The sequence below is a fragment of the Leguminivora glycinivorella genome, chromosome 14 (assembly GCF_023078275.1).
Source record: "Leguminivora glycinivorella isolate SPB_JAAS2020 chromosome 14, LegGlyc_1.1, whole genome shotgun sequence".
NCBI classification, from domain to species: domain Eukaryota; kingdom Metazoa; phylum Arthropoda; class Insecta; order Lepidoptera; family Tortricidae; genus Leguminivora; species Leguminivora glycinivorella.
In genome coordinates this window covers 12,897,653-12,917,281 of record NC_062984.1, presented here as the reverse complement: position 1 = coordinate 12,917,281, position 19,629 = coordinate 12,897,653, and the positions used below count along the sequence as shown (strand labels likewise).

Below are 19,629 nucleotides of genomic sequence, written 5' to 3'. Positions count from 1 at the left end.
CACAACTTTATTTTGACAAGTCATTACCTCACGCCACGGAATGCACATAAGGCACTGGTGATATGTGCCAAGGCGCGAACTCTAGGGGTGCAAGGCGTGAACGCTAACGCGGGGCCCAAACACGGAGGTGTGAAAAGGCCTTCGCCTTCGGCTCGGGAGCTAAGCCGCTTACCGGTTCAGGCTATAAATCCTAATGGCCGCCACGGCTGCGCCTGCTCACTACTAACTAAGCACTTCGATGCGTTAACATCAAAGTACCGACATAAATAATACCAAACTCTCGAAATTGACTGACAAAAATTAATGCCTCAACATAAGTCATTTAAAATCTAACAAATGCAGTCTAGTCTCAATAGGGTAAATGAGAGCACATTTGGAAACTGTCATTCTTAGACACCGCTTCAAATGTAAGACAAAGATTTTTTCCTGAAACTGATGGGATGGAGAGAATTACCAGTTTTCATGATGATGAATAGAAAATGTATCACCATGTCCGATTAAAAAGTCAATCTGTGTGGCCAACATTTTTCCAACGCATACGGAAGTTAAAGAACATATCTAATATTTAAGATCCACCCATCCTTCAAATTTCAAATACTAATGATTTAGTCTACCTCGCAGCTGCAAAAATGCCGACCATATTCGTCAATAACACGACACCAAAGAGCTTAAACTGTAGGTACATATTTTTAAATACTCGACGTCCGTTGCAATCCGGTGTCGAATGTCTTCGTTTGGTCAGACCATGTATTCCCATTCATAAAGCAGTGTACGTTTTTGCAAACCAACCTAACCGAGACCTCTTACGTTGACTACAGTACGTAGTCGGTGAGTTCACTTACACTAATTCTGCTGAGCGGTTGTGTCGCCTGATAAGCGAAGGAATGAACCTCAGATTGCGTTTCCATCTGAACTCGGTCAAGCACTGGAGCAGAATTAAGATCTTTAACACGAGTCAATGCGGGAGGAAGTCGCGTGTGGCCGCAGGAAGGAATTAATTAATGATCCAAATGATTCAATGAATCAAAACATAAATTATCAAGTGGTTGATTTTCGGGTGTGGAATTAAGCAAGTGTATAATATAAGAAGGTAAAAAGCATAATAACCGTAAAAAAAACAGTAGATACCATCATGAACCTTATGTTTTCTATCGAGCACCACCAAAAAATGCAACAGACGGTTTACGCATCCCAAAATGAAATAATAACAGGAATTACGAGTAACTAAGCAATTGTGGATAGAACTGTGTGATCAATATCGACTCTTCTAATATAAGTACTAGCATAAATTCTTATCGTGCCTATCAATAATAAATACTCGAACGCAAGACGCACAGGCTACCGTGCCATAATTCTTATATAATCTTTAAGGACCGATAACAACGCTGCAGATCGCCAGACAACCTCTGTAATTGTGGAACACAGGCAGTTGTCGCCAGCAGAGGTAAGACACCCTATTAAGAACGCGGAGGCCAATTTAACCATTATCGGACAAAATCTCGGCGTACGGCCGGCTATTGTTGTGTCGCCTCGGCTATGGAGTCGCGCTGTGGCGTAAACAAACGGGTTATGCTGCGGGTTTAAACCTCAGCTTTATGGCATTCCTGATGCCTGTTCATTTGATATTTAATTTCAGAACTACAATGTTGTTTAATGTGACATATGAATTCCATTTTGGACGAAAAAGAGACGGATTTTGGAGAACAGCGAAAGGTATGACTTAACATCAATATATGGTAGATACGTGTGCGTGAATCAATCAATTCCTTTGTATTAGGTTAGGGCAAAAACAGGTAAGTGCGATAAATAGCAAAATGTACTTAATATAAGTTCTACTTAAGGAGGTCAGGGGAATTTGTTGCATGAGTAATAGGAAAACAACCGTTCGATTTTCCCAAATGCGAAGGTAACCCTTTCACCAAATACGATAACAAAAACAGGAACAATCGCATAATACGCGAAGGCATCTCAAGCGGTCTACGGCGGGCTTCGTTTTTTACGAGATACATTTCAAGAGCTTGGTTGCATCAATCGAGCTTCCTCTTTGCCTGACAAACCACCGATAGATACTTAGGGAGCCATCCGCTAAAGAAATCGCTGCTTGGTTATTTTTTAGCAGTCGAGATTGCAACGAGCTATAAATGGCCGGCGTGGCCTGCGGCGGTTGCCATTTGCAATCGGTTATGGAACGACCGCGAACCTCTTTTTGCATTATAATCGGTCGTACCCGCTCAGACTTTTTTGCCATATCCAGATAAGCGATGATCGTCCTACATGGACTTGAATGCAAAAATATTCGAAACAGTCACCAGTCACCACATTATGCAGTGTCCAAAAGGGTCTGCCATATAACCAAATAAAAAATCACTTCACCTCGATCCCGTTGATTATAAACTTTCCAATTGCCAGAACATTCAGGAATATGGCGGTTCATGTAAAGTGAGTTTCTGACGGATGACCGCGCAACGGACGAGACGTTTAATGTCGGATGTACGAAAGTGCAACATCGCAAGCATCTGCATAGCGAGGCGTCGAGTTTATACAGGCGGCCCGTGCCGCCTCATTAACGAACCAACTTGCCCAGCAAACGTGATGTGATGTTTCTGCAATATTTTATTATTCACAATATATTGTGTAAATTGTGTTACACCATTGCGAAATATGATGCCACAAAAATGTGTAAACATTTAACGTTCTCCAAAAATGCACTTCGGTCGTGACTTTCAGATGTATTATTTGAATCACTTTCGTAGATGTGTTGGGGTTATAATATTGTGTAAGTATTATAATTTGACAGCGAGCGAGGAAATTGAGCGCGATTAAGATGCAGCGCGTGCGCCGCGGGTCGCTCCGATAATAAAGGACCAGCCCATGCATTATTCAAAGGGTCCTGCTGATCTAGAACGAACATTTTCGGCCTTAGGACAGGTATTCGGAGATTTCGCATTGAAAATAACTTGCAATAGGAAGATGGTTTTTAATTATGGTAAGTAGAAAGATCTCGTCTTGAGTGTGGAGTGTGCTTGGGCTAGAGATGGGTCGTGGGTAAATACCCAATCTACCCACCCAGGTATTTACCCGGTAAATACCTATCTACCCGGTATTTACCCGTATCTACCCAAATTGACGGGTAGATTCATTTCATGTTGCACATGCTGATTTATGTTAAAATGGAGATAAATACTAAGTTAGTGGTTGTAATTATTATACACAATTCAAAACGAAACTGTTCAGTCAAATATACAATAAAGATTACAGAAGTTTTAATGTATATTTTTAAAAATAATTAAAAAAATATGTTTTACGTGTGCTTTTTAGATTGCATTAAATAGTCGTATTTATACCATAAAGATAAACTTCCTAGTACTGGTTGGAGGGGTTGTGGTGGGGTTAGGGGGGGTAAAATGTATTTTTTTCATATTTCTCGGAAACTATCATGAATATCGAAAAGTTTTGTATGTACGAACTAAAGTAGACACTATTTCCTATAAAAAAGTTTATAAACATTTTTGTCATAAAACATACTATGTATGAGTTATGAGCTTCAAAAAGAGATTTTTAAAATATTTTTATTCACATATTTTGATTTACAGTTTTAATTTATCAGACTTATAATTGATATTAAAAGCATTTTAAATTATTTCCGTGTGTCAGAGAATCATATTACACCATTTTTATAGTTGGAAAGATACACTAAAATCACATTTTATCTCATAGCAACCTATTCGTTCTCAATTTGAATAAACATTATGTGTACAATTACAAAGACTGACTTAAATTAATCTGTTTTAGCCCAAAACACCATTTAAAACGTCAAATTTGGAAGAAAAATGAAAATACCCGCGTATTTACCCGCGGGTAGGTAAATATCGGGTATTTACCCGGTAAATACCCACCGTCGGGTATTTACCTGGGTAGTTACCCATCTCTAGCTTGGGCTAATGAAGTCGCAGGTATTCTAGTGCCTACGAGTAAATTTAGGTCGAACCGAATACTTAACTTTAATAAATATAGGATAGGAATGCACTACGACTTCAACATTTGTAGTCTTCGTAGATAAAATTTTATAACTGAACAAAATATAGGCAGGCATGGAAGCGGAAAACACGTAACGTAAAATTCCCAATGTATTCAAATCATAAATACAAAGGCCATTAAAATAATGACCGGCTCCATACCGATTCATAGATTACTTTTATCTCTTACACACATACATAACCACATGTCATACGTAGGTGTCTATTAAATGTTAGAACCATTGATTAGAGTTGTACTAAATCATAATTTGCCGGGCCCGGTCGGTCGAGCTACATTTACAGAACAGTTATCGCCACTGTAATTAACGTAGAGGCCGAAAGCCGAGCGATCGGTCGGCTCCAGGAACAAATTAAAAAAATAAACACCTAGCGACACAAAGAACGCATTCATCTGACCTGGCGCGCCGACCGACACAATGCCGACCTACAATTCGCTGCTAATTAGTTTGGTTTCATTCAAAGAACACCAAATACGGGACTCAAAGAACAATGATCCTCTTTCATGCGATCCGAGAAGTTACAGTACTGATAAATGAAAAGCCAGACGTTAGAATAGTTGACAAGGACTAGGTATCATAGAGGCGCTTTGTTTCATAAGGCTATCAATTTAAATCGCTCGCATCTAGGCCACAGTCATTACACCAATCAACGCCAAAAAAGCTGTTGAGTGTTGAATGTTGATGTTCTTTAGCGGCACGACATCGACATTCAAGCTATAAATTAATGTCGGGTAAGACACATCACTAGCGCAAAGTCTGTTAAAGTAAGATAATGTAAGTGGACACATGGCCGCACGGCAGTACAAGCATTAGGTTACCCTTCAGTTACGACGTGATTGGAGCCGAGTGCGCGTCGTAAAAATATTTCCAAGTACACATGCAACGACAGGAAAGATGATAGCAATGGTGGGCCCAGTCAAGTGTCTTGGGAACATCCATGGAATCAAATATTAATGTTATTGTTGTGTTGGACCGCCATACAAACCTCCCATTACATCAAACGATTAGCATTATAAAAGCCATTGTTTTGCACCCCGCAAAATGCGTGTTGTATTGAGTATTGATAGTTGATACTTGAAGTGCTCGCACATAATTTGAATATGATGAGCTCAATAGATACGCTTCAAGGCGGGCGTCTCGGGCGGAACACGTGTCGCTGATTGCCCTCAATTGGCGAGCGAATAAAAACAATCGTGTAAAAATAACCGTGATTTCATCCCGCAACATGTGACGGTTGTTTTCCCTTAGTGAGGAGTGGAGTTCCCACAGGCCATGTGAAATGGCCCGCCGCCTCGGTCCCAGGCGGTGCCGAATCCTACTCTGAATCACTAATGTTATTAATGAAGTGCGGCTGTGGAGTAAGGCACGCAACTTCTTCCGAGAACCGTGAATCGTAAACATTCGCATTGCTCTATGTACTTGTACCTACAGGGTCCTGGGAGCGCCATATGGTCATCGGGCTAGGCGCGATCCGGCTGATGCGTTATCGCGTGTGAAGTGACTCCGCGAGATAGTGGCATCCGCACGCGGTCAGGGTATATGGGTCAAATTCAGGAAGTAAAACCGCAAATTTACTTTTGGTTAATTAGGCACTTGCATGTAAACTTTTTTAGTGAGCGATTTTATCACTAGTTATATTAAATAGGTCACTATCGCTCGCACACCACACCACGCTTGGCAACTTCCGTTGCTTGGTTTTAATAAAAAGATGGGTCAGATGTCTTTAATTATTAAGTATCACACTCTTTAGTGTCGATCCGACAATTTGAGATCAGATAAGATTAAGTACCTACTTACGCACTCTAGTTACAAGTAGGTACATAATATTTATATCAGTTGGCTAATTGAAAATCACAAAAAATATTTGTATTAACATATAAGTAAGCACGACTTCACGAAAATAAGCTTAGAATGTTACAAAGTAGCGATTGATAACACAGATTGCATTCAAATTTTGTTAGTCATGGGTTGTCCAGAACGCATTATCTTTGAAAGGCAGCCCCATTGTTCCTTAAAAGCTATTGTCACAATTGGCGCCACTCTAAAACTTTTAAACTAGATAAGTGCACCCTTGTAGCCACAGACATACTTTGCATTCTTAACAAGAGGGGTGCGATAAGGAAAGTAATTTATTAATTAGTGTAGGTAGTTAATTGATTGTTTTGTTGCAGCGACGTCATGAAATGTAACATCCGTCGTATTGCATCCTATGCACATGCAGCGCGGGGGGCAGTTAATGAGCTGATCTCAATGTTTCCCATACAATTGCGTCACAATGATGACGAGTGACGACTAACATTATAAACTGTGATGACGAGTCAATTGACGACTTAACATTATTAGTTATTTATTTTACAAGGGGGCAAAGTAGTTATTTAACCGCACGTGCCAATATTGATACCTGAGCAAGCGAAAGATTCCAATATTGAACCGCGAGCGTAGCGAGTGGTTCAAAAAGTGGAATCTTGAGCGAGGGTTTCAAGGCACGAAGGTTAAACAAACTTTGCCACCGAGTGAAACACAAAATTTTTCACCACACCAACACAAACGAAATACCGACTATAAAAATAAAACATCAAAATAAATAAATTTATTCAATATTTATGATTCAAAATCATCATTTATATGTAAAATCTAGCAGCCAGATTAAGACATCGAGTTAAAATTTGTATGAAATTACTTTGTCCTCTTGTGGATAAAATGCGATTTTGCTATCTGTTTTATATATAGCAAAGTAAGCCCTAAGCCTTTACCCGTTGGTGTGGTGAAAAATATGTTGTTTTTATTTGATCTCGCATTTCTATATTGAGAAAATAATAATTGAAGATAATGGGCGCTTTTTAATCTATTTTTCTTCAAATTTGGCTGTAATCAAAATATAAAATAATAATTTGATTAAAAGTTTTATTAGAAAATTAAGAACGAGGAAATAATATTTCACTTGATTTTCGTTTTTTCACAGTAAATTACCTATTACATCTAGAAGAATCAGATACATTGTGACACGTTGGATATATGTAGGTAGGTATTAAGGGTTTATGTTAGTCAATGGCACACAGTCCACACTTCTGATGAACGCACACTGTAGATACTGCGCGTACCCTCAGCACGAGGCAATCTGTATCAATCAGTCTACATCGTGCGAACGCGTTATAATCGGAGAGGATATTATAATAAACAGACGGTCCCCTCGTTGTCCCGCCCTCCCTAATAAATATTAATACTCGAACTTGAATGCCGCAATGCTCAATTCCTACCACGACCAAAGCTTTGCAATCGTGAGCGCACCAGTTTGTGTATACCCGATATATCTGTAATATCTATTGAATTCGGAGATCTCACAATTGTACGCCCAGTGGAGGCATCCTCTAAAAGCATCGGGAATGTCATGAACCAGGCCATGCTGGTCCATTGACACTCAATTTTCCTTTTTGCGGCTTACTGGGATGTCTTACTCGTACATTGTTCTTGTGCTCGGCGATTAGCAAAGTAGGTGCCTATCTGCACAGATGACTGATGAGAGCAAAAAGGCACGCAAAAGACAAAAGCCTAAAGATTTCCTGTTGGCGCGAAAGTGGTGCTTCTATGATGTGTCCTCTACTTCTGCTTATCGCATCAATAAAGTTAATGGGCAAGGGGTGTTCCATAAGTTCCCCGGAAGGGTCACGTGTCGCGAGGGCTGGCGAGAACACTACCCTCCCACGTTTCCCACGCCACCCCAATGGAAACCTCTTTGTTGATTTTGTTCCGTACCCTATACGTTTCCGGATACTCTGTACAACAATTACAGCTATTTATTGTTTTATTGTTACGACTTGTTGATGTTTTTGAATGGGAAAGTGGAGTCACGTTCGTGATCTTTGTTGAATATTGACAGTTGTTGAGCTAAAAATCGTGATGGATTTTAAGAATTCGTTGCTTACTAAAGAAGGTAGATAAGAGACAGCATGAATTGCAAGAAGCTTGGGGTAGTCGGGGTAATAGCGCAAATACTTAAGTAATTTGAATAAAATTGGAATATTTTTAATAATCTGTTGAGGTTTTTATTTTCATGCAATTCTCTCCTCTCTAATACACTTCACTTTCAAGTATCAAAAACTTATAGTATTGCTTCCTGCCCTTCGCGGATATAAACAATTTTGTTAAGTAGGTAAGTTTGGCGTGACGATGGTTGATTTATGTTAACTACTTATTTTAATACGAGTTAAACCGCTGTCGCTACGGTTTATTTGTATAGGTAAGGATCTTATATTTTAGCCGCTATCATTTTTTTTTTATTTTTTTTTTGGACGACCGGTCTGGTGCAGTTGGTAGTGACCCTGCCTGCTACGCCGCGGTCCCGGGTTCGAATCCCGGTATGGGCATTTATTTGTGTGATGAGCACAGATATTTGTTCCTGAGTCATGGATGTTTTCTATGTATATAAGTATTTATATATTAGAGGTATATATATCGCTGTCTGAGTACCCACAACACAAGCCTTCTTGAGCTTACCGTGGGCCTCAGTCAATCTGTGTAAGAATGTCCAATAATATTTATTTATTAATTATTATTATTTATTATACGTTTGTTATTTAGGTACCTACAGAAATTAAATAATCTTCCGTTCATTTCACAAATATTTTGTTAATATATCAAACAGACCAAACAGTATTGTTAGGTCCAAATCGGCATTCGAAGAGATAAAAACACAAAACAGCATCAATTTGATGTTAATGTAAAACAGACACGCGATATTAAAGGAATATTAAATTTATGCGCTAGCAACATTTTTTACAAATTGCTGGCATTTGCTAAATTCTGCCCTCGGGCTCCTACACATTTGTGGGGTAGTACGAATTCTCGTAACAAATTAGAACGGTTTTTGAAAACGGTATGAAGTATTTAGCAGTTATATCTATGTTATGAATGTTATTATGTTGAGTGTATTTTTAGCCCACTTATTTAATTTACTGTAACGTTTTTTTTCTTTTGTGCAATAATTATAGATTAAGTAAATAAATATGTGTTACATATGTATAAGTTCTCCGACTAAAAAGAGTAGGTAGTTTAAATTATCGAATTCCATTATGTATCAAATATGGTTATTTATGTCATTTATGTTGTCTAACCAAAAAAGTGAAAAAAACCTAAAAAATGAAATTTTATGGTAAAAATTGTCTTCATTTTGCATTGGATGGCTATGTAATGATTAATATGTGTATTAGGTACAGTCCCCATCAGATATATATGAGCGGCCGGTGCGGTATCTGAACAGTGAACACGCCTATTTAATCGCTTTGACAATAGAGGCGTGTTCAGATATTTTTGAGCACCTGGACCGCTCCGATATATCTGATGGCGACTATACCTACTACTCATAGTATGTTATGTGTTTAGTGTGTGTAGCAGTTATTTACTTAACCATTGGATTTCTAATACAAAGTAGATATGATCAGAAACAACGTTTAATATACATATAATTGCAGCATTGAATTAAAGGAAACTGTAAAATTAAATTCAGCCGAAATTACTAATTAAGGTTCCGTACATTTAATTTTATATATACATATATGTACCTAAGTCTTAATTCGCCGTCTTATTCAAATTGTTATTTTACTGTTACGTTCATTATACATTGCCAAATTAATACTCATTCACAAAACATTAACAGTAGGTACGCAAATAGAGATATATGTAATAGTTAATATAAACACACCGAACAATTTGATAAACCAAAGAGTATGATACATGAATATGATACATTAAAACAAACGTTATTCCAATTAATCCAAGTCACAAAACGTTTTTAGGAACCATAAAACGTTGTCAGAATTAATTATGAATAATTGTCATAGTTATATCATTTCTAATTTCTAACATACCTGCCAGTCCAGTCGCACTGATCACCCATCATCCCCGCCTCCGCACCAAAAATCAGGCCCAACACAACTGTCCAAAACGCAGACCTCAATTCCATCTTGAAGAAAAAAAACAAACCACTCTTCGAAATTAATCTACAAATTGTCACATCACTTGAAAATAATCCATTAGGTTAATTCCATAGTTTACAAAAGTTCGAAAGAAACCGTCACAAAATAAAAATACGAATTACGCGCGCAGCGCATCTACGAGTGTGCACCGGCTCGAACACTACCATACTAAAGAAAAAAGAAAATAAAGGAACCAGCGCACTAAGAAAGAGACCGCATTGACTATAACACTGAGAGCGAAAGAGATAACTACAAAACCTGTGTTTGTGGTAGGGCTTGTGATATACGTGTTACACGCGGAACCGTAGCTACGTAGCCTTAGCACCGGCGGTGCTAAGATCCCGTACTACACGGTCACGTCAAAGATACGTATCCGTTTCTGGATTCGGCTACGTTCCCGCGAATCTCGGCTTCGGCTCCTCTCCGCTCGGTTGTTGAAAGAGAGCTTGTAAGTGTCGAACGGACCCTTCGCATTATGTGTTATACTCAAGACCACGAGTGCATTGATTTGATTCCAGATGTTTTTTTAAGTAATTACATATTCTAATAAACACAAGTTAAATTATAATCTATTGAAAATATTTCAACTTGTGCTGTCTTAAAGTAGTCACACTACTATGTATATAAATCACCAGACACCAGAGGACTTGGTGACTTTTTCTTTCATATGTGTAATTTATTTCGGTTTTAATTACATATTGGTATTATTCTGTTCTCTGATAACCAGACATTATGAGTTTGTAAAAAAAAAACCAGAGGTGGTATTGGTGGGATTTTTGAATCTCACCGGTGCCTTGTTTTGTATGCAGCCGATGACTATTTAGTACGAAATAAGCCACCCGATGAGAATCAAAAATCGCACCTCAGGTAGGTACCTACTAGGTACCTACTTGGGGATGTCGATGAATATGAAAGTCCATCCAAATAAATATATTAATATCTCTAATTAATATTTACTCCCTAGTAAGAAATGCTACAGGTAGACCAATGCAACAATTTAAAAGTATTTTAAGTGAAATAATAATATACACCGTTGTTCATAAATATTATTACTGGCTGGACAACCGTCTTTCGTCGGTGAAAATACTAAGAAATAGTTGCACGTGCAGATAAAGATAACAAACAATAGTTTGCGGGCCATTGATAATAATTACCTTCAAGGCTTTGGGATTTACCTGTTAAGTACCATGTGTTCCTATTGTTTGTGAAGTTAAGTGAAAGCAAAAATAACAAACTGTTTGACTACTTCGGATACTACCAACTATAAGACGCTGACTGTACATGTTAGATTATTTAAAAAAAGTTGATTAATTATAGTCTGTGTCATGTGAATGAAAATTAGAATTTTACCTATTTTTTTATATGTTGATTATACGCGGATTCTTTTGATACACATCTTTTACAATTTGTACTGGTCTATTATTTTTGCCTCCAACATAATATTTGCATCTTATTACTTTTGATCACTCTTAAAACTTTATTTAAAATGCAAAAATATGGAAACTAAAATTAAAAACTCGCCCCTTGCATTACATTCGGGGGTCTTAGTGACACGCATAAAATCTACACTAAACGTCACGGTCACGACTGGATCCGATCTACGTATAAATAAGATACGTATCTCCGTGTACACGTAGCTACGTATCTTAATTACACGTAGCCGAATCACACGGAGCAAACGGAGCGGATCTCCGTTGCCGAGTAACACGGCAACGGAGATTCGGCTACGGGTACACGAAACACGGTCACGACCAGGAGCTCTAGTTTGTGGTCACTGTTGGAGCGGTGAAAAATGAAATAGCGATATTGCTATCCCCGTCCAACTACAGAACATTACAGACGATCAATTCCAAACCTTATGATGTAAGAAACGCTGTATAGATTCACATGGGGATATTGCATTCAATATTGGCGGGAAAACTTTGTATAACTTTATTTTAGCAAGGGTGTTTTTACGTGTTTGATAATGGTGATGATGGTGATAAGATTGCGCAAGTCGGGTTGTTTGTCGGCGAGAGTAATTAAATAAATTGACTTCCTTCGTCCGCATTGAATGTACAACGTATGAAGATAATGGTCGTTTTATAACTTGATTGCTTAATCGAATTATTGCGACATACTTACGCTTCGTTCAGTATTCAATATAATTACCCCCTATTTTGCTCTCTTGTGGTCATGTTTAAGATTAGGGGTAGGTTACGTAATTTTAGGTGTATACTATATAGATAGGTACCAAAGTTAAATAAAAAAAGCTTGGAAAAACGTCCGACGAATAACATTTAGTATGGTCGAATATTTTTTTTGCTGATGTGTAAATTGTGTATCTATGTAGGTATATTTAGGGGTCCGCGACAGGGGTGCAAAACATCGTCCGTCTTATGTTGGTTTAAATAATATGCCGTGAGAATTTCCAAATAATACTTATTTAATTGAATACTTATATATGAGAAGCTAAGGTAGTTTCCAGTTCCAGCGAAAGAATTAAGTAGGAAGAAATTGATTGCGTCTTTATATAAAACTAGGCAAAACAAGGTCGGGTCAGGTCATTACATTACAATCAATAGACTAAGGCTCCCCACATACAGTCTTAAAAATTCATAATCTTAAAAAAAACTTGTATGCTAATTGACAGTTCAAACTGACACTGACAGATTGACTGACAGTTTGAACTGTCAATTTGCATACAAGTTTTTTTTAAGATTATGAATTTTTAAGACTGTCTGTGGGGAGCCTAAGTATACGGAATACAACAGACAATTGGTAATATCATAATATGTATGTAATCAATCGTATTGATAATATCTATAATATTTTACTAACTTTATCTATATTCTGCAAGGAACTATCACAAAAATCACCACGGAACTCTAGGTAGCGGCCGAACACCCCAACATTTTTTTTAACACCATGACTTGGCACGTCCCTTTTTTTGAGGATATTACCTCACTACGAAGCTTATGAGCTTTTGGGATAAAGCTTTCATTTTCTCTAATTCCAGTAATTAAGGATGAATGATGGCATCCTTTTTACTTTATCACATAATAGATGTTTCTTTTTTTGAGGTTATATTAGTTTTGACCATTTAATGTCTGGTAATTTGATTGACTATAAATACCACTTCTAAAAAGTAACCAAAATTTTCTAATACATATCATTAAGCAGACAGATTGTATTAGGCCACTGATAAGCAGCTCTTTTGTAATAAACTATTTTGACTGAGATATAAATAAACATGGGAAAGGCGTCATCCATATATTACGTCACAGTGTAAGGGGGGGGGGGTCATACTAAATGTGACAATCCCAGTTAAAGGGATACAAAAAAGCGTGACATAATGAAAATGAAAATGAAAATGAAATGAAATATTTATTTTTCAAGTAGGCATATTACAATGCGCATATGAACGTCAAATAAAGCTACGCCGGCTCTAACCCTACGCCTCAGCCTCGAGAAGATTTCAGTCCCCCCTCAGTTGGGAGGGGGGTATCCACTATGGGACCGGCAAGAAACTCGGCGGGCAACTTCTTGTCAAAACATTACATCTTATAATTAACATGCATTAAATAACAACATACAATTTAACATGCAAAAGTATTCATCAAAGAATATGAACAGACTAGGTACTCTATGGAAATCAATTTCAATAAATTATATTATTGCTTAATAATACGTCGTTCTTCTTCAGAGAAAACATATCAAATTGTCATAGAAGAAAAAGATAATATGAATCTCAATATCATTAAATATGTAATTTACCTACACAACATAAAATATAAAATATTTGATGTGCTTTCTTATCTGAACTGTGTCCTCTATACATAATACAATTATTTTAATTGCTATTCGTTTTTTGTAGTTTCTGGTTCGGGCCATGCATGTTTGTCTGTCAAATAGTCCTCGACTCTGTAATAAGCCTTTAACATCAATGATTTTTTTAAGTAGTTCTTAAGAGCTGGGAGGGGTAATCTCAAAGCAGTGTCAGGTAACTTATTATAAAAATGAATGCATTGCCCAACAAATGACTTCTGTACTTTACGGACACGAAACTTCTTTATGGCAAGCTTATTTTTGTTTCTAGTGTTATAATTATGGATATCAGAATTCTTAGTGAAACAGTCTAAATTCTTAACAACATAAATTATACTATCATAAATGTATTGGGAAGCTACAGTTAAGATATTAATTTCTTTGAAGAGTTCTCTTACTGATTCACGTGTTCCTAAGTTGTAAATAGAACGAATGGCTCTCTTTTGTAATACAAAGATAGTCTGTATGTCAGCTGCTTTGCCCCAAACCAGAATACCGTATGACATTACACTGTGAAAATAACTATGATACACTAGGCGAGCTGTCTCAACATTAGTCAGTTGCCTGATTCTCCTAACGGCGTATGCGGCTGAACTTAATTTGCTTGCTAGTTTCTTTATATGAGGACTCCATTGTAGATTTTTGTCCAATGTTAAACCAAGAAACAGTGTTGTATCTACCATCTCTAAGCATTCATCATTCAAAAGTATTTTTGTATCGATTGGTTTAACATTCGGCAGAGAAAATCGAATACATTTGGTTTTCTTAGAATTAAGAAGTAAATTGTTGACAGTAAACCACTGCAGTACATCAGCTAACGTGCTATTAATTACATTGTAATCCGTAGATTTTCGGTCAACATTAAAAAGCAGTGATGTATCATCAGCAAAAAGTACTATTTCACAAAAGTTTTTCACTATACATGGCAAATCATTTATATAAACCAAAAACAGGAATGGACCTAAAATTGAGCCTTGTGGCACTCCTAATTGGACTACAGTCCCGCTAGAGCGAGTTTTGTTAACAACTACTGTTTGTGTTCTATTGCTAAGGTAAGAAGACATAAAGTTTAGGGCATTTATAGACAAACCATAGTGTTCTAATTTCAAAATGAGCGTTCCATGATCCACACAATCAAAGGCTTTTGAAAGATCACAAAATATGCCAATTGCATCACAAGAATTTTCCCAAAAATTATATATATGTTTAATGAGTACCGAAGCAGCATCGGTCGTGGAACGGCCCCTTGTGAAACCGAACTGTTTGCTTGTAAGTAATCTATGTCTGTTGAAGTGTCCCAGTAGATCATTTAACATTAGCTTCTCAAAGACTTTACTTAGTACAGGAAGTATTGATATGGGACGGAAATTGGTTATATCACTCGAATCACCCGATTTAAAAAGCGGTATGACTTTGCTACATTTCATAAGATCTGGAAAGGTGCCTTGTGAAATTGAAATATTATATATTACGGCCAAGTAAGGTGCTATTATATCTATGACATGACTAATTACTTTAACTGATGTTCCCCATAAGTCTTCCGTTTTCTTTAAATTGAGTGACTTGAATGTTTTAACAATATTTACAGAGTCTACTTGACTAAATTCAAATGAATTATTACATTTCTTAACATTAGCACAAAGTAATGAATGGGCTTGAGCCGCAGAAGAATGTAAACATTTTGTGGTGTTAACGGCTATATTTGAGAAATAATCTTCGAATGCCGAGGCAACATCGCTGTTCGACACTATTTGTTGATTATCTGATACAATGTTGACTTGACAATCGCGTGATTTACATTTACCAGCTTCTTTATTTATAATACTCCAAGTTGTTTTCACTTTGTTGTCCGACACTTTCAATTTAGAACTAATAAAGTTTTTCTTCTTGGCAGTTAAACACACTTTCTTGAAGATTCTTGAGTAGTTTCTTACATAGTCCAGGAATTCTGAATTCTTGTTCAGCTCTCTCTCACCATAAAGTTCATAAAGTCTTTTTCTACTTTTGTGAATACCTACAGTAGCCCATTCACTAAACTTTGTTTTAACTTTTGACCCACTAATAGATTTCACTTTGAAATTGTTATTAAATTGATTAAGAATTACATTGAAAACATCTTGATACAAATGATTACAGTCATAATGCGAAAATGGTATTATAGACAAACTATGTAGAATTTCATTTTTGAATGATTCCAAGCGAGATCCAGTAATGGGTCTATATGTTATTGTTTGTGGAGTATCATGAATAACGTTTAAGAAAGCTGCCCTTTGGCCGCTGTGATCGGAATGAAAACAGTTAAATAATTTCTTATCTATACATTCACAGTTACAAAAAATATTATCTAGGCATGTTGCACTAGTCACACCTACCCGGGTAGGTTCAAGAAATAAATTAAATAAATTAAATGATTTAAACAAACAGAACATTTTAACAGTATTACTAGATGACTCGAGCAAGTTAACATTAAAATCTCCACATACAATAACATGTTTTTGGCCCTTGCATACTAAATTCAGAACATTTTCCATTGTAGATTCAAATATGCTGAAGTCAGCTGATGGTGGTCTATAAACACATACAATAATATATCTGTCTAATTCAACACATGAAATTTCTATAGTTCTTTCTATGGAATATTTTACAACATCTTTGCGCTCTTTACACTTCATACAATTTTTAACAATAATAAGGGAGCCACCATGAGCAGCAGATTTTCTGGCAAAAAAACTAGCTAATTTAAAATTAACATAATCAAATATCAACTGTTCTTGTTTCAACCAATGTTCAGTAATACACATAACTTCAACATTATTACTATCTAAAAATAATCCTACTTCTAATTTTTGCTGGAAAAACCCTGAATATTCTGGTGAACAACGTTCATATTCAGGTGTTTTTCCGCTGTCTTACAATCTAGTTTAAATGAGGCATGGGGTCCTTGGCTTTGTCAGCTGACTGAGACTTATATATAACACTATTACATCTATTTGGCTCAATATTGAAGGCCAATAACTCCACTAAATATACAAATAATTTCTTTGGCAAAAATACCTTCCGTGGAGCTAGCATGAAGCGCTCAATGAATTTATTTAAGTCATAGGAGGGGGGAGGGGTCCAAAAACCTGAAATTTGGTGTGATGTAATATGTGGATGATCCCAAAGTCACCTCATTAGCATTTTTATTTTAAAACTTTATGAACTGTTATACTTACTACCTACTAACATTTATAATTATTTGAACATTTATCTAAATGAAGATCATCATCGTGTAATCAATTCGATATCAAATAACAATTAGCATTTCACTAAGTTGTTGTAGGTTATGGGCCCAGCGTCTCTCCAAGGGTCTATTTTTTTCCTAAATAATTTGTAAACAGGTGGCCCATAGCAAAAATGTCATTCTACATAAAATCGGGCTCGTGTGACATTGCTGTCTAAGAGTGAATTAGAAAATGGCGAATACAATTTAAATAAGTTTTCATCACATTTGCTGTTTAAAGGTCTCATTGCGTCTACGTGTACTGAAGCATAATGTACTATTTTATTCCCAAAGGAATAATGGATTTAGTTTTAAAAATTAATACAATCCGTACAATACTTCAGGCAAAGGATGTTTCAATCAGCCAAGGATTTTTGTTGCACAACCAAAATTTTACTATTAAGCTACAAAAGATATTGTATGAAAAATGCAATTTATTTATGTTTTAGAATTATTTCAGTGTGTTTTGCATTTATTTCGTAAATTTAACTCAGATAAATCGTTATAATTTACAATCTGACAATATGTTCTCAATTCGCGCTTGACCGCGTGCCAGCGCGAGGCGCCCACCGTTGCCTAGCAATAGAGAGTACAACAGATCAAAATTAATGAATGAATGATAAATAAGTTAAAATTTAGTTCAATTATATGATTTATATGCTTTTCTGAACATTGCATTTAATTTATATGCAGGATTTTCGTGTTTGTTTTCGTTCAAAAAGTGTTTGTTATCAAAAACAATGAAATTTAATGTGAATAATCTGATATAGATGAAGATACACTACTGGTCTTTACGTCGTCGTTACGTTGAAGGTTTTGCCTTATGACTTTTTTTTGTATTTTTATCTCAAATGTGATGAAAAACATTGTGTGTAACTCAGGAGGTAAGGATATTAAATACTCGTGTCTATATTCACTCCAGCCGTACTATTACTACCAGATTACGGAGGGTTACGTTTACACCCCGTAATGCAAGTCTACGTCACAGTCAATGCCATTTAATATTCACAATATGTGGCCTTTCGTATTGTGTTGTCACATGCCCGGCCGCTGACGATGTTTGCACAAAGATAAACTGAGTCAACAGTTTGTTTGGGCTCGATAGCTTTGTCGCTAGCGCTTGTCTTGTGCTTGTTTAGGCCTATGATTCGCCTCTTTATCTCTTCTCAAATAAGGATCGAATAACTGGGGCTTGGTTGGACAAGAGTCATCGTCGCATTCAAACTAGCTGAGACTAGTAATCATAAGCTGATGCTTGTGGGCATTGAATTTGTGGCTAGATGAGAAATGGGTACCTAAGTAGGCAAAATTTTAAGTCCCTCAAATTCATTTAGACGGCGCTAACTCCCAATGCGATTCTATATTAAGTAGCTACATATAGTTACATTGCAGGCTGTTTAGGTTAGTAGGTACATTTCAACAAACCAATCAAATACCTCAATCTAATGAAACTCGGATACGAGTCCTCGTACCGTGTAAATTGACCCATAATAAATTTCTATACTCTTCCAAAAGTAGCGTAACTTTATACCGATTAAGTGCTTGTTTTAATCAAATCAAATCAAACACGCAGTTGTTTTACGGTTTAGCCAGGGATTTGGGCATTTTCGCGAGAACAATCACAAAAAAAATTGTTCTAAGGTAAGTAATTAAATTTTATGTTATTCCTACTCAGAATCACGAGCCCTTTCGATCTAGGACAAAAAACAAGAGACAAAAAAATGGTTCAAAAATTTTCTATTATTTCACATACTTATTTCCACTTGAAAAATGGTAACGAAGTGGAAAAATTAAATTTGGGACGATTGTTTTTACCTTTTAGGATCGAAAGGGCTCGTGATTCAGAGTAGGAAAAACATTAAATTTACCTATTTTGAAAAAAAAAAATTAATCTTTTTTCGAGAAAATGCCCATTTCCCAAAGCTCGTAGTCCTCATTCCATCTTAATCTGCTGTATTTTTTCAGCAGACTGTACATAGTGCTACTTTATCGCAACGCAACGGCCGTCGAAGTGTATTTCCCAATACAAATTGCATTTGGGCTACAGGGTGCGTAGCCGAATGGCACAAACGCTCACGAAACGAAACGCTAGTAGATATCTATCCCTATCGCTCTTGCGTATTGGCGCGACAGAGCCAGACTACGTTTCGTTTTCGTTTGGCGTCGGAGAAATGCCATTTGGCTACGTACCCTGCAGTCCGTCGGCCCTAAGGTTGTGTGTGTGTGTGTGTGTGTGTGTGTGTGTAGATTTTGCTGCCGATTCAGTAAAGTAAAATTAAAGCAATAGATTGGTATAAACACTAAACTTTGCTTTCAACAATAAAATTATCATTCCAAGTGACTGATTCGATTGTGTGATTTATTGGCATTGTTCTTTAAAAAAACAATACCTCTGTGCCTAGGTGTTCTATTGTTTTATGTATAATTCCTAAACATCGTGAAATGACTATTACCAGATTTACTCTTATAAAAGCTGATTTTCTTGTTTGATATACTTTAGTCGGTTCAAGATGCTCAGGTGGTTTTCATTAGTGGTTTTGTTCGCTCTGTCG

At 36.6% G+C, this 19,629-nt stretch overlaps 1 protein-coding gene across 1 annotated transcript in view; it reads right to left on the bottom strand.

Annotated features, from left to right (window-relative positions):
* LOC125233588 (meteorin-like protein) overlaps positions 1-10,158 on the bottom strand; it is a 63,254-nt gene extending 53,096 nt beyond the window's left edge. The window contains exon 1 of the mRNA XM_048139648.1: positions 9,901-10,158. Coding sequence (XP_047995605.1) covers positions 9,901-9,995 — 95 coding nt within the window. The 5' untranslated portion in view covers positions 9,996-10,158. The remainder of the gene's footprint in view (positions 1-9,900) is intronic.
* Positions 10,159-19,629: the final 9,471 nt, after the last annotated feature.